Source organism: Cyrtonyx montezumae, unplaced genomic scaffold (genome assembly GCF_038088225.1).
Source record: "Cyrtonyx montezumae isolate F1298 unplaced genomic scaffold, pur_monq_1.0 scaffold_10, whole genome shotgun sequence".
In the NCBI taxonomy this organism is placed as follows: Eukaryota; Metazoa; Chordata; class Aves; order Galliformes; family Odontophoridae; genus Cyrtonyx; species Cyrtonyx montezumae.
In genome coordinates, this window is record NW_027071826.1 from 57,097,967 (window position 1) to 57,111,369 (window position 13,403).

At 39.1% G+C, this 13,403-nt stretch overlaps 1 protein-coding gene across 2 annotated transcripts in view; it reads left to right on the forward strand.

The window, feature by feature from the left end:
* The window catches only part of HIPK3 (homeodomain interacting protein kinase 3), a 54,060-nt gene extending 41,038 nt beyond the window's left edge, over window positions 1-13,022 (forward strand). For both annotated transcript variants that reach the window (XM_065755468.1, XM_065755469.1), the window contains exons 5-16: window positions 1,066-1,152; window positions 1,421-1,605; window positions 2,372-2,531; window positions 2,881-3,004; window positions 4,646-4,767; window positions 4,960-5,084; window positions 5,190-5,351; window positions 6,159-6,455; window positions 7,327-7,467; window positions 7,806-8,041; window positions 8,319-8,446; window positions 9,961-13,022. In XM_065755468.1, the coding sequence (XP_065611540.1) occupies window positions 1,066-1,152; window positions 1,421-1,605; window positions 2,372-2,531; window positions 2,881-3,004; window positions 4,646-4,767; window positions 4,960-5,084; window positions 5,190-5,351; window positions 6,159-6,455; window positions 7,327-7,467; window positions 7,806-8,041; window positions 8,319-8,446; window positions 9,961-10,437 (2,244 nt within the window). In that variant the 3' untranslated portion in view covers window positions 10,438-13,022. The remainder of the gene's footprint in view (window positions 1-1,065; window positions 1,153-1,420; window positions 1,606-2,371; window positions 2,532-2,880; window positions 3,005-4,645; window positions 4,768-4,959; window positions 5,085-5,189; window positions 5,352-6,158; window positions 6,456-7,326; window positions 7,468-7,805; window positions 8,042-8,318; window positions 8,447-9,960) is intronic.
* The last annotated feature ends 381 nt before the right edge of the window (window positions 13,023-13,403 follow it).

Sequence of the window (13,403 nt, forward strand, 5' to 3'; positions counted from 1 at the left end):
GTGACTATAAATGGTTATAACTCCCCATGCAAAGATTGTTTTGGGTAAATTAAATTGCTTCATGTTGCTGTTTCATGGAGTTTACAGAGGTTTGGAGGAGTAACGAAACAGTTACTGTTGACATAAAGCCTCCGAAGTAGCAAACAGCTGACAAGCTGAGAGCACAGCTTGCATAACTTCCCATAGTAGCTCAGTAAATCCCACAGTGTGTGGTGGGCTGAGTAGCTGGGGCTGGTGTGACAGCCATGGTCACCCTATTTCAGGATTCTCTCATTATTCTGCTGTGGTTACTCCATTTGAAAACAAGTCAGTTCACACAGCTGATGGAGAGATGGCAGCTCTGAGCAGAGAGATGGCTTTTCTGTGTCAGAATCTGAACGAGTCCTTTATGCAAACAGCCCTCTTCAGTTTTAGGAATTTCCATTTTTTTCCCATCAGTCTCAACACCGTCTTGAGGGAAGAAGTAGCTTTGGTATGGACCACTAATCATTACTCAGAGTTTTCAAACTTAATTTTAGAAACTTTCCTGTAAACTGAATGTTTAAAAAAAATGAAATTCCTTACACTGCTAGCTTCAATCACACAACGTGGCACAGCAAATAGAAATTGAACCAAGTATAACCCCTGCTTTTTTCTTCTCCTTCTGCAATATGATGTTACTGCTGTTGGTAATTGAGGGTCTGATTTTAAGGAAATGAGTACGATACAAGAGGTGAAAAGCCTGTGACGTATAATAACCCACGTGCTATATACACACACACACACATCATTAGCCAACCTTTTTGCTGGGCTTTTAATGTTTCCTGTGTGATTCACAAACCTATTGTAATCCAGTGCTGTGTTAAATTAACTGTGAGATTTAGTAGTTTCATATTTTGGTTTAGAAAATGAAGGTAGTCAGCTGTTAAGCATATTAAAAACTCAAATATGTAATGGAATTAATTTTTACTTTTTTTCAGGCTTCTTAGGCTGGTAAGTGCTTAAATGTACTCAGGAGCTGGACTCTTTCAGTTGTCCTCTGTTACCAATGTCTAAATTCAACTTTTTTTTTTTTTTTCTTTTGAGACTTTGGAAGAGCACGAGGCAGAGACAGGTATGAAGTCTAAAGAGGCCAGGAAGTATATTTTCAACAGTTTGGATGATATAGTGCATGTGAGTATTTACACCTCCTCCCTTTGCAAAAGGAAGGATGAGAACAATTATTCTTGTTTAGAAGTAAATGTCTTTTAGACTCTTGTTTGCTGTTAGTCCTATCCAACTGTGTCTACGTATGGTGTGCTGGGGAAAATGTCCAGCTGTGTCACTTTGTCTTTCTAAAAAGATGTACCTTTGTCATTGTCTGTGTAAAGCTGTGGTACTTGTCTGATAACAGAAGGAATCAAACCAACGTGCGTGTTCTGTGTGTTTCGTTCAATGCCAGGTGAACATGGTGATGGATTTGGAAGGAAGTGACCTGTTGGCAGAGAAAGCAGACAGGAGGGAGTTTGTCAGTCTGTTGAAGAAAATGTTGCTGATTGATGCTGATTTAAGAATCACTCCAGCTGAGACACTGAACCATTCTTTTGTTACCATGAGGCACCTCCTCGATTTTCCTCATAGCAACCAGTATGTACCAAACGTTGTCTTATGTTGTAGCAATTAATGTGTGTGATTACTGGTGTTTCATCTGCTATCAGAGAAAAAATCTTCAGTCATCTCTGTAATATTTTAGCACATGAATGTGCTAGCCATGTTAGATATATCTACTAGGTCAAAGCAAGTGTCTGAATAATGTCATTTTTTCTGAAGAGTAATATTAAACCAAAGAGTTTTAAGTTATTTTTCTGTCTGGATTATAGAAGTCTAACACTGCAGAAATTTTGGGCTTGATTCTTAGAAGTATGAAGAAACAGTTCTTGTCAGTCATGGAGCACTAGGCTAGGCACTTCTTCAAATGGACTCAGGTGCTTTCTTTTGTACAGTGGTTAACACAGGATATACTGAAAGCTTTCTTGCACTTCTGGAGCTAGATCTTTCAGTGTACATTTCCTGAAATATAAACATTGTATGGAATGAGGAAGCTTCCCATCCATTTAGATTATCTTGCTTGTATCCAGCTGTTAGAAAACAGTGTTGGGTGCAAGGAGCAGAAAATTGCAGGGGTTTTTTTTACTGATTTTTTTTAACTTAGTTTTAAGTAGTTTTAAGAAGTCTTGATTTTTGACACAGTAACAGCACAGCTTCAGTGACACTCATACTTCTGTATGTGATGCCACTCTGTGGAACTGGCAGCTGTGAGCTTTGAACTTTTTTTTCTTGTTCTGTGGATTTGTTATGTACATTTGCATACAATTCTAATTAAAACAACATGCATATCTTCTGTTTGTGACAGAGTGAAGTCCTGTTTTCACATCATGGATGTTTGCAAATGCAGATCAAATTTATACGACCTAAGCAACTGCAATAAAGCATCACTTATGAGACCAGTTGCCTCAGGCAGTGCAGCTAATCTGACTGCAAACCTCACCAAAATCGGCCCATTAAGAAGCCAGGTAAAAACATCTTTATATTGAAAACAGTGAATGTGGTTTTGTTAATTTCATTACTGAGGAAAGTGTATCTGATGAGTGGCAAAATATTCTGTTTTATGCTACTTTTTTTCTGTAGTGCATGAGAAACCAGACAGACTTGCTTTAGAATCTCATACATTTCCAATTGCAACAAGCTGGAATTGTAGTAGTAGAGCTCTGCTGTATTGCAGTGCCCTCCCGTGGCAAGATGGGAATGCTTCCTGTCAAATGGATTTGTAATTTCCATTTTTATAACGTTTTAGCTGTTTATTATGCTAGCTATTGTGTCATCTTGGCTATAATGGTGCCTGTGTTGAATCTGCTCCCTTAGGCTCTCACTGCATCTGCCCACTCAGTTTTGCACCAAGGAATACCACTGCAGGCAGGAACTGCTCAGTTTGGTTGCAGTGACATTTTCCAACAGATGCTGATTATATGTCCTCCGACTCTTCAAGGTATGTTTATCTGTGGCTGTTAGCTCCTGAAATGTGTGTTGCTTTCTCCTATAGCAGCATTTGAGTTTTCCACTGTATCTACTTAAGCTACGTGTTATAAGAATTAATTATGTTGGGAAAAAATAGTTTGAGTCAAAATAAGATACACTGCACCCTCCTGCTTTCCCTATCCCTCTCTCCCCTGTTGCATTTGTGTACATGTATGTACATACATACACCTGAATATAACAGAGACACCTTATGTGGAATCTAAAGTGAGAGAGTATCTTGAAATAAAACTTGAAAAGAAACAAGAAAGATGAGGAGAGTATCAATGTTGCTGCAATTGTATCCCTAGGATACAGTTATCCCTATATCCCTAGAGATACAGGATATCCTAGGAATAAGAGCAAGAAACTACAACGCTTCTTGTCCTAAATGTATCTGGATGATTCATTTAGTGTTTAACAAAACATTTAGAATCTTGAGGCTTTATTTAAGGTTATGGCTGCCCCGTGTAAGTAGTATCAGATGTGCTGTCCTATGGTTAAGATCAATCAGGACAACTACATAGAACAGCTGCAACTTTCTGCTGGTTAAAAAACTTCTACAAGGACAAAATTCAGTTAGTAAAGGAAGAGTTCAGTTTCCTCACAGGACAAAGCAATCTAAGCTTTGAGAGCTTGATTTGAGTATACAATTTTCTATGTATAGGAAGAAACAATTGGCTGAGGGCTTAATTATCAGAAACAGCTTGAAGAACGTGAGGTGGAAAGGCCTGCAGGGAAGCATTTCTGTAAGGTAGAAAATGACCTGATAAAGATCTGCACCTCTGGACAGGTACATGGTAACGTGGGTGACCCCTCTTTACCAAACAAATGCATTTGCATAATGCAAGCACAGGTCTTATTGCTTAGGAGTCTTGGAAAGTTTGGTTTGATTGCAAAACATATCAGCCAAAAAATGTAGGTTTTTTTCTGTTTATAGTAGGCCCATCAGAGAGGAACTGATGAAAAACAGCTTTCTTATCCCAGGAGCAGTCATTTATGGATAGGGAAAGGTAGTTTGGATGGTTTGCTTATTACCTTTAGTTTGATTATAGTCTTCCATCTTCAAAAATGCAATGTATCTGTTTTGATATTGTTCAACTTTGTTATAGAGACCAGATCTTGAAATGATGAGTTTTATTGTAAGTTTTTTTTCTTAAGATGATTTTCTAACTTCTCCCTACTTTTTACCTAAACTTAAAACTCGTGAAGTCTTCATCTCTTTAAAGGCAGAGACAGCAGACTCTCTCAGTAATGTTACATGTGTATTTTTAATATGGTATGTCCAAACTGAAGTTCTTCTACAGCTTGGATAAGGGGAATTTTCTTTGGTTTCATCACATAGGTGACAAGTCGAGTTGCTGGTGTGAGGGGAAAGGGATATTAATGGTGTCTGGCACCTCTTCAAGTTTTCTCTGCTTGGCTACTGTGTCGAGTATCTTAAGTGCTAAGTCTTGCTACTCCTGGCAGAGCTAAGGTGATACTTTTCTGGGTGGCAGAATTACAAGATTAGATAGTGAACACCTCAAGACAAAATACGTTTGGGCTTTACTCAGAAATCAAGCAAGATTGATGTTTTGCTTTAAGCCTGGCTCTGTGTTTTTCTTCCTGATAGGAGTTACTACAAACCATAGTAAACCCACAAGTTTCTCCCTGAGGGTGGACAACGCAGTTCCGTTGGTGACCCAGGCCCATGCAATTCAGCCACTACAGATTCGAGCAGGAATCCTTTCTCAGGTTGGCTTCCTTGAAAATAAAAATGTAATTTGTTTTTGCTAATAGCTAGCAAATATTGTTTGATAAAAATCGTTTCGATAATGCCCTGTAGGGTTCTACTGCAATTCCCGTTCTGTATTGTGCTGAACTAGAAGGATCTATTGCAAGTTCAGTCATTCCCTGCGTTATCATCTCTTCTCTGCTTCATGGCAGACATGGTCAAACCACACCCAGCAAATCCTGGTTCCTGCGTGGCAGCAAGTGGCACCAGTGGCGGCCCCTGCGACATCTCTAGCTTCTGATCCTGTGGCTGGCCCACAAAGGCTTGGAGACTGGGGGTAAGCCCTCACATTCTGTGCAGTGCCTTACTGGCTTTGGTTTAACAAAGACTGATAGATGCAATACAAATGACTTGGTTTAAAACTTCCCTTATTTTTCCTCAGGAAGATGATTACCCAGGGCACTCATTACAACTCAGTGATGCCGCAGCCTCTTTTAACACATCAAATAACCTTTTCTGCCCCTCAGCCCATTAGTGTGGGCATTGCACATGTCGTCTGGCCTCAGCCTGCAGCTACCAAGAGGAATAAACTGTGTCAGAACAGGTGGGTTACAGTATTTCTAACATTCAAAGGTAGTATGTCTGTAATTGCTGTTTAGTGGGTAGGAGCTGTGGAAGTGCATGTTTGTTAGTGAGGGAGGGGGAGGAAAAAAAAATGTCTTTTGGGAAAATTTGTCCTTTCTGCTCTGATTATTCGGTGTTATTTTTGGTCATACAGACTAGATGGAAAAATATTTGCAGTAGCAAGAGGTTTTAGCTCCTGTTGATAAATTTCTGCCTATTACGGTAGCGAAGTTGTCTTTATTGCTTTTGGGAAGGTGTGAGAATATACTGAGGTAGCTGTAATGAGATACTCCTAAGCTTATATGCATGAGGAAATGCAAGCTTTAGAAAACTAAAAATAAAGAGGTGCTGGGTAATAAGGCTGCACTGTGCCTCACAATTGCCTTAAGAGCAGTCTTTCTTTCAATAGGAGCCAAAAATACTTCAGCTACTTTCCAAAGAAAATAATATCTCACTGCCATATGAAGTATTTGTAGAGGTGTGGGTTTTCTTTTATTTTTTGTTCCTAATTAAAAATACCTGAGTAAATAAATGGGATTTTGAATTTTGTCACAAAATGGACTCTTAGATCTGACTTTGGATGCTGCGATGCAGCTTCTAATTAGCATGTTTCGTATTAGTTTGTGTGACGTCTAAAATCATAAAACCAAAAACTCATCGCTATGTTGAATGCTTTGTGTTTTTCTCCTTGTGCAAATGGGTGTTTCAGCCAACTTTTTTAATAGTACAGTTTTCAGGTCGGTTGGCAAAGACGCAGTAAATGCCAAATGGTGTGTTTTCTTCACAGGAGCAATGTGTTCCAGAATACCAATATCCAAAATTCAGCCTTTATATCTCCAAAGATAATTAACCTGAAGGCTGTCAAGAGAATAAGCTGTATAGAAGCACAGGACAATCATAACTCAGATGGACAGGAGAGGAACTGCTGTGGAGCGTCGGTCAGGCTGGACCCTGAGCCATCTCTTTCCAACAAGCAGCGACAGGCCATCTTCATCGCAGGCTCCCCCAGCCCCGCAGTCAGCGTGATCACCATCAGCAGTGACACGGATGAAGATGACTTGGATCAAACACGTTCCCTGAGAGAGTAAGAACTGATCTGTACTTTTATTAAGTTCTGCTTCCTTGTAGCTGCCTCAATGCAGCTGCTGTTTTCAAGGAATCTGAGGTGATAAAGAATGCACTTCAGTTGAGTTGCGCTCGGAAGTTAGCTCTGTAGCAGTGTGATGTTTGAAAGTGGAGAATTATGTTTTCTGCTGTTTTGTAACAGACTTATTTGAAGTAGAATACTTTCAGGTTCAGCATGCTTTTTATTTCAATACTGCCATACCTCGTATCTGTATTGAAGATCAATCTCCTGGCTTTGTATGACTGATGTTAGCGTTCTAGCAGCAGCATCTTGTAGGTAACATCACATAGATAAGGGTCAAAAATGACTTAGCTTGCAGTTTGAAGAGGTGTGTACTTGACTACAAAAGCACGGTCTCCTAGAGGATTTTTCTTTTTAAAGCTATAAAGGAAGGATTTTATTTTAAGTAAGGACCTGAGAATTTGATATTTGAATTTATTTTCCCTTGTTTTTACTTCCCAACTGGAGCAACTTCTATTTTAAATCTAAACTTTGCCAAGTGTATCAAGGCACTGAACTTCGTAGTAAAACCAATACCTACTGTTCTGTAACATTTCAGCTTATAATTACTTACTGTTTTTCAGAAAATGCATGCTTAGTCTGGAATTTCCAGAAGAAGTCTGAAAATGTTTCAAGTCTGAGTTGGATGCTTTAAAAAGAACATCAAAACAATAACAAAAAAAAATGCAGCAAATGGAGTATTTACGTGGATTATTTAGGGAACCTTCTCTAATATTTGAGCTGCCTTTATAATAACTCCTTGGTCAGTGGTGTATAGAACGAACAGATGAGAGACTGCATGTTTGTTGACCTTTTTTCTGTGTGCCAGGTGCAAAGGTAGCCTTGACTGTGAAGCCTGCCAGAATACTCTGAATATTGACCGTGTGTGTTCTCTAAGCAGTCCTGATAGCACTCTGAGCACGAGCTCCTCGGGACAGTCTAGTCCATCTCCTTGCAAGAGATCCAACAGGTAAAAGCTGTGGAGTTTTCTCTATTAAAAAAAAAAAAAAAAAAAAGTCAGGTGATTTATAAGTTCAAGCTTACTTTAAAAAACAACAATTTAACGAAGTAGGTGAAAGTTGCACATCTAAATCTGTATGTACAAGTTATTTATATCCTTTCTCTGAACCATTTGTGGGTGGAGTGAGTCGTAAGTATTCAACTGCCATCTCAAATCCCTGTCCTTGTATAAGCAAAATGAAGCATTTTATTCACTTCTAAGTCATTTCTCTTACATACATGTTGCTATTTAAGAAAAAAATGCCTGTATTGTGACATTTTTGAGTTTATTACTTTTTTTTTTGATAGTATGTCAGATGATGAACAGGAAAGTGGATGCGATACAGTGGATGGTTCTCCAACATCAGACTCTTCAGGACATGACAGCCCGTTTGTGGAAGATGGCTTTGTAGCTAATACCAACAAAAACAAGGAAGCAAGAGCATCAGTTAATTCTGAAACCAAATCAGCTGTTTGCACAGTAGTGGTGCCACCAATGAGTCTTGAAAACAGACTGCGTCTGGACGAACAGATGGTGAACACGGGTGAGTGAGTTAAGGTGGCTTTTCCTTCCTATATCAGTAGACAAAAATGGAACATGAATGATTTATTCAGTAGCCATGCTTAAATAGATTTTGTTTTACTCTTGTATCCGCTAATCTGAAATAAGCACTTCTGAATTGTGGGGTTCCGAGACTTGAATTAATGTATTCTTTTATTATTTCCCCCTGGTATGCTCAAGCAAATGAAATTTTGTCTTTGAATTGTTAGAAGAGAATAAAGACAACAAAAGTGTAATGTTGTTCGTTTGTATCTTGGAAGATGCTACTTGTCAGCCATTGAAAAAGGGTCGGTCTGTCCTGGGAAGAGTAAACCAGTCTTCTGCTGTGGGAAACTGTCAGCAAAAACTGGCATCAGCATTCCATCAGCAACATTTAAACTTCAGCCAGGTACGTGCACTTGCTTACATCACAGAAGAATTTTCCTTTTTTGCTCCCAAACACCCTGACTACTTACAGTCTGAATTGGCATAAATAGCAACTGCGTATTTTCAGCAACTTGAGCGCAGAGGTGTTCAAATCTTGGAATGGATTGCAGCTTACTGGGCACAAGTCATAAGCTCAGGATGAGGTGAAAAGCATGGGTGTATTTATTTTCTACATCTGAATGTTAAAATGCTTCCAGCGTGCCGTTAGGAGCTGGTGTGAGCTTTTAGTCTTTGTTGTGTTAGTGTACTTGAAAGCACTTGTAGTTTGAGTATGCAGAAGCCAGCTCTGCCTTGCCCTTGCGGTCAGATAAGGGAGCCAGCGTGGAAGGAGCTTGTGATCATAGTTCTGTCCAGTGTTGGAAGATACCCAAGGCTGATTTAGGAGCTACTTTTACCTAGTGTTGTAGTAAATGTGTCCGCTGTGACTGAGAACTGAAGCTGACCCGCAGCGTTAAGTTTAAGCTCATTTTAATTAATTAATTTTGAGCTGTAGCTGCACTGAGCTTTTGGGAGGAGGATACCTGAATGTCTACATTTAATGTGAGAACAGTACCTGTTTGCATAAGTCTCTCAGAGTAACAGAATATTAAACTGTAAGTCAAATATTAAATGCAAGTATGCTACATGTAGATAAGAGGATTTACCAAGAATGACTTAAATAGTTTAGATTGAGAGAAACATTTGGGTGGTGACACTGCCTTCCCTTCAGCATGATTATGCAGAAGGATTGGTTTAATGAATTCTAAGCAAACCTTAATGTGATCAGCGTGGTATTAATTTTTAATCTCTTCAGTGGCTGCAACTACTCAAGCTCCTAGCAGAAACTGTAGGATATTATATTCATTACAGAAGTTTATGCTGAGCCTTCCTTCTTTGCTCGATGCCCGATGTAGCTTAAAGTCCACGTCACTTAATGGAAGTAATTGATTTTTAGTCTTTGTCTTTATAATTGTAAATGACTGCCACATCTTCCTGTGACCATAGCCCTAGAGTTTTGTTTGCCTAGTTGTCTCAGATATTTTTCAATCCGTTTATTATTTTTTCTGCTCTCCTCTAAAATTTCTCTCCTATTTGTCCTCTTTGTGCCTCATTATGGTGCCCAAACTGAATGCAGCACTTCCAATTGATGCCAAGCCAGTGCTGAGTAGAGTGGAATAAGCACCTTGCTCATGTGATACATGGTATTTCTGTTAAAACAGCCCAGCATGGCATATTCTTTTTTTTTTTTTTTTTTGCAAGAGCATTAAAATAACTTGTGTTCTGTTTATCATCTCTTATTGTCAGATTTCCTGTCTGTGCTACTATCTAAATAGCTAATATGTTCTTTTTTTTTTTTGTTTGTTTAAGCGTTTAATTATTCCTGTCTCTATATTTCCTCTTGATTTTGAGTTGATTAGTTTTAGTGCATTATTCCATTTTTCAGACTGCCCTTAAACTCAGAAATAGTAAGTCTTGTCCTTCTCTGTGCACGGACAGGTACAGCCTTTCGGATCTGCGCCGCAGGAGTGGAATGGAAACTACGCTCACCGAAGGCAGCAGGCCTACATCCCAGCGAGCGTTGCCAGTCACGCTTTCTCCCTTCCTCAAGGAAGTCCAAACCCCACTACCGTGCACGCACATCTCTCTGGAAGCACCCACCTGGGAGGACAGCCTGCTATTCTTCCATACCCATCGTCAGCACCCCTTAGTACTGCTGCACCTGTTGCCCACCTCCTTGCTTCACCGTGTACCTCGAGGCCCTTACTGCAGCATCCAACGTACAGTATCTCTCACCCCAGTGGTATAGTGCACCAGGTTCCAGTTGGCATAAATCCCCGTCTTTTACCTTCCCCAACCATTCATCAGACTCAGTACAAACCTATTTTTCCACCACATTCGTACATTGCAGCATCACCTGCTTACACGGGATTTCCACTGAGTCCAACAAAACTCAGCCAGTATCCTTTTATGTGAGAACTCAAATAGAGTATCTTGAGGAAGCTCAATGGCGCAGAAGTTTGACTTAAGAAGAAACATGGTATTTATTAAATATTAGCCATGGCACAACAGGAAAATTATTTTTTTGAATCATGTAGACTTGGGTGCAATTTAAACAACTCTGAGCTTTAAAAAAAAAAACAAACAAACTCACTTTTAATGTGTTTTGCACATTTGGTATAACTTGTCTTTGGTCATGTTATCTTCTTATATAGTAACATTAGACAGGTGACTTATGGGAGCAGAAATCTGGTTTTGCTCCTGCTATTTTTTATAAAATTGCCTTCTAACTAGTGCAAGACACGTCTACATTTGGAAGCCATTCAGTGTACAGAATTAGAGCAACAGATGCACATAATGTCAGCAGTACGGTGTAGAAGTAACTTGTTTGTACTACGTATCTTGGTGTTTAAATGTTGAGTCACTTATCTAAGAGTTGGGCTGTTGTTCTTCACATTGCATGTGTCTTTTGCATGGGCAGAGAAGCCTAAACATTGCTCTTAAATGTCGTCGTCCTAATAATCTCAGCTGCATTGTAAACTGTTCCCACACATAGTGCCTTAAATATTTGAGGTTGTTAATGTTATTACTTATATATCAATGTTGAGGACTGCAGCACTTAAAAATTCAGATCTGCTGATTTTTTGATAGCGTATTGCTCATTTTGGGTTTTGTGTGGTATGATTTTAGTAGTTGGTGTTTTCTCCTTATCGAGAAGGCAGCATGTTTTGCTGTAGCTGAATTTTGCTGTCTTTTTTCCCAGAAATGATCTAGCTTCAAGAAAAGACTTTAGTAGTGCTTAAGACAAATGGATTCAGTAGCTCTCGAGTAGTGACACGCAGCACAGTGTTCCATACTGTAAAATGGAACTGCGATACAATCAAAGTAGTCTGTTTTCAAAGTGTTTGTCTAATTGGGTATAAGAGAACGTTAGCAGTAGGCATGACTGACTAGATGGTGAAAGAAAAGCCAAGTGCTCATCGACTCACGATGCGGTTTCATCTTAGCTTGAGCAAACCATGCAGTATTCAGTAACTCGTAGCAGAATATTTACTATTGAAGCTTGAAAAGATGTGAGTTCTTCGTGTGCAATCTTTCATTTATGCATGGGAGAGATTTTAGTCCTTCTACATGATAGTGTTTGTTTTAGCCTGTTGCGGGTGTTTGCTTATTTAATACATTCCGTCAGGGACGTAAATGACATGCTTTTTGCATTTTCCTTTTCCTTAGGAGGTGTGTCTTTCCGTTTTTCGTTCTGTTCAAATGAAGTTGCTTTTGCAGCACCAAAGACTTAATCATCCATTTCCTATAAAAGGTAGCTACTTTTTTCATAGACCTCAAGTATACTGTAGTGTAGAGATGGGATTTAAAGAAGGTATTAAACTGAGGCTGTGTTTTAGCTTATGGGCAAGTAATAAATCGTATCATTTATCTTGAATGTATCATAGATAAGCTGCTATATAATGATTGCCACTTCAGATAGCTGTGAAATTAGGTGATTAACTAGTTCTTTCTTAGCCTTCTGATTTCTGTACAAGTCTAATTACATGAAATAGAAGCCGGGTTTTGGGTTGTTTGTTTTTGTTTTTTTTTTTTAATCTTTTTTTTTCATGTTTGAAGTGTCGTAACTACTATACTGTAAATGAGGAAAGATGATTGCATATGTTTGTTTTTTTTTGGGGGGGGGTGTGTGTTATTTGCATCAGTATTTTATCTCCATTAACTTTGAGCTCATCACTGCATATAAATGGATGTATTGGTGTAAGTTAATTTCTTTTTGTTACGTTTTCATACTGGCGTTGTGTAGACACTTAAGAAGCTGCATCTTGCAGGCCTGACTTAACTTTTTTTTAAAACAAAATCTGGAATACAATCTTTGCGATGTTGACTGGAATAAGAGTGCAAAGCATTTGAGTTTAACTCTGTCAATAAGCTAATAACTGGTAAACTTTTTCTTTACTCCACTAACACAAGCAGTGTTTTATTTAATGAATGTCTGAATGAAATAAATGTGCCTACATTTGATTTATTTTTTAAGTAATAACTAAAATACAGCAGTATTAGATCATAAAAATAAGATACCAGCAGTACATTTTTAATCACACTGAAAATTAAGAGACCTAACTTTTCCCAAAAGTTTCAGTGTTTTTAGTAATCAACTCTCTATGCATTTTGTACAAGTGTATATACAAAATATGTGTTAGGACCTAGGAGCATCCTGATTCATTTGAAATCTTCTCAACCTACATGTAAAGCCTAAACACACGGAGTCGAGAGAATGCTCAAATTGGATATCCACCTTCCCACTTCAAACTTGCGCTATGTGGTCCAGCAGATTGCTTTTCATTAGCTCCCTTGTGCTGGGAATTGACACTTTTCTGGTGCTTACTCCATTGCAGGCAATGGACACACCACGAATCACCAATGCAAATGGAGTAAATGAATTTTGTATTGTGATAACAAAAAAAAAGTCATTTTTTGTTGTTGGTTTTTTTTTTTTCCGGGGCCATGGGGATCGTCATTGGTCTGATGTATTTACTGTCCTTCCTTTTTAACGTGCTTGAAGCTGCCGTGCTTGTTTGATTGGCACAGTTATCTGTATGTCAACAGTACCCTACCCTACGCAGGACAGAGTTGCTGTAAGCGTGCCCCACGTTAGATCTTGCTGCTCTTTCTACGTCTTGTAATTTTAGCCATGCCTGCATTTCAGCGGGCGCCGTAATTGGGATTCTGCCACAGCTCAAATTCAGCCTAGTTTGGATGACTTTCCCCCAATCCTGCAGTGCATTCTGACAGCACGGATTCTTGTGTCCAGGGCCCATCTGCAGGGGGAAAAAAAACACAACAAAACCGTTAGGCAGAGGACCTGGCCCGTTCTGTGGAGGAGAGCAAAAGTCATCCTCTGAGGAGCGTTGATACGCGTTACTGTTTTATTGCCTTTT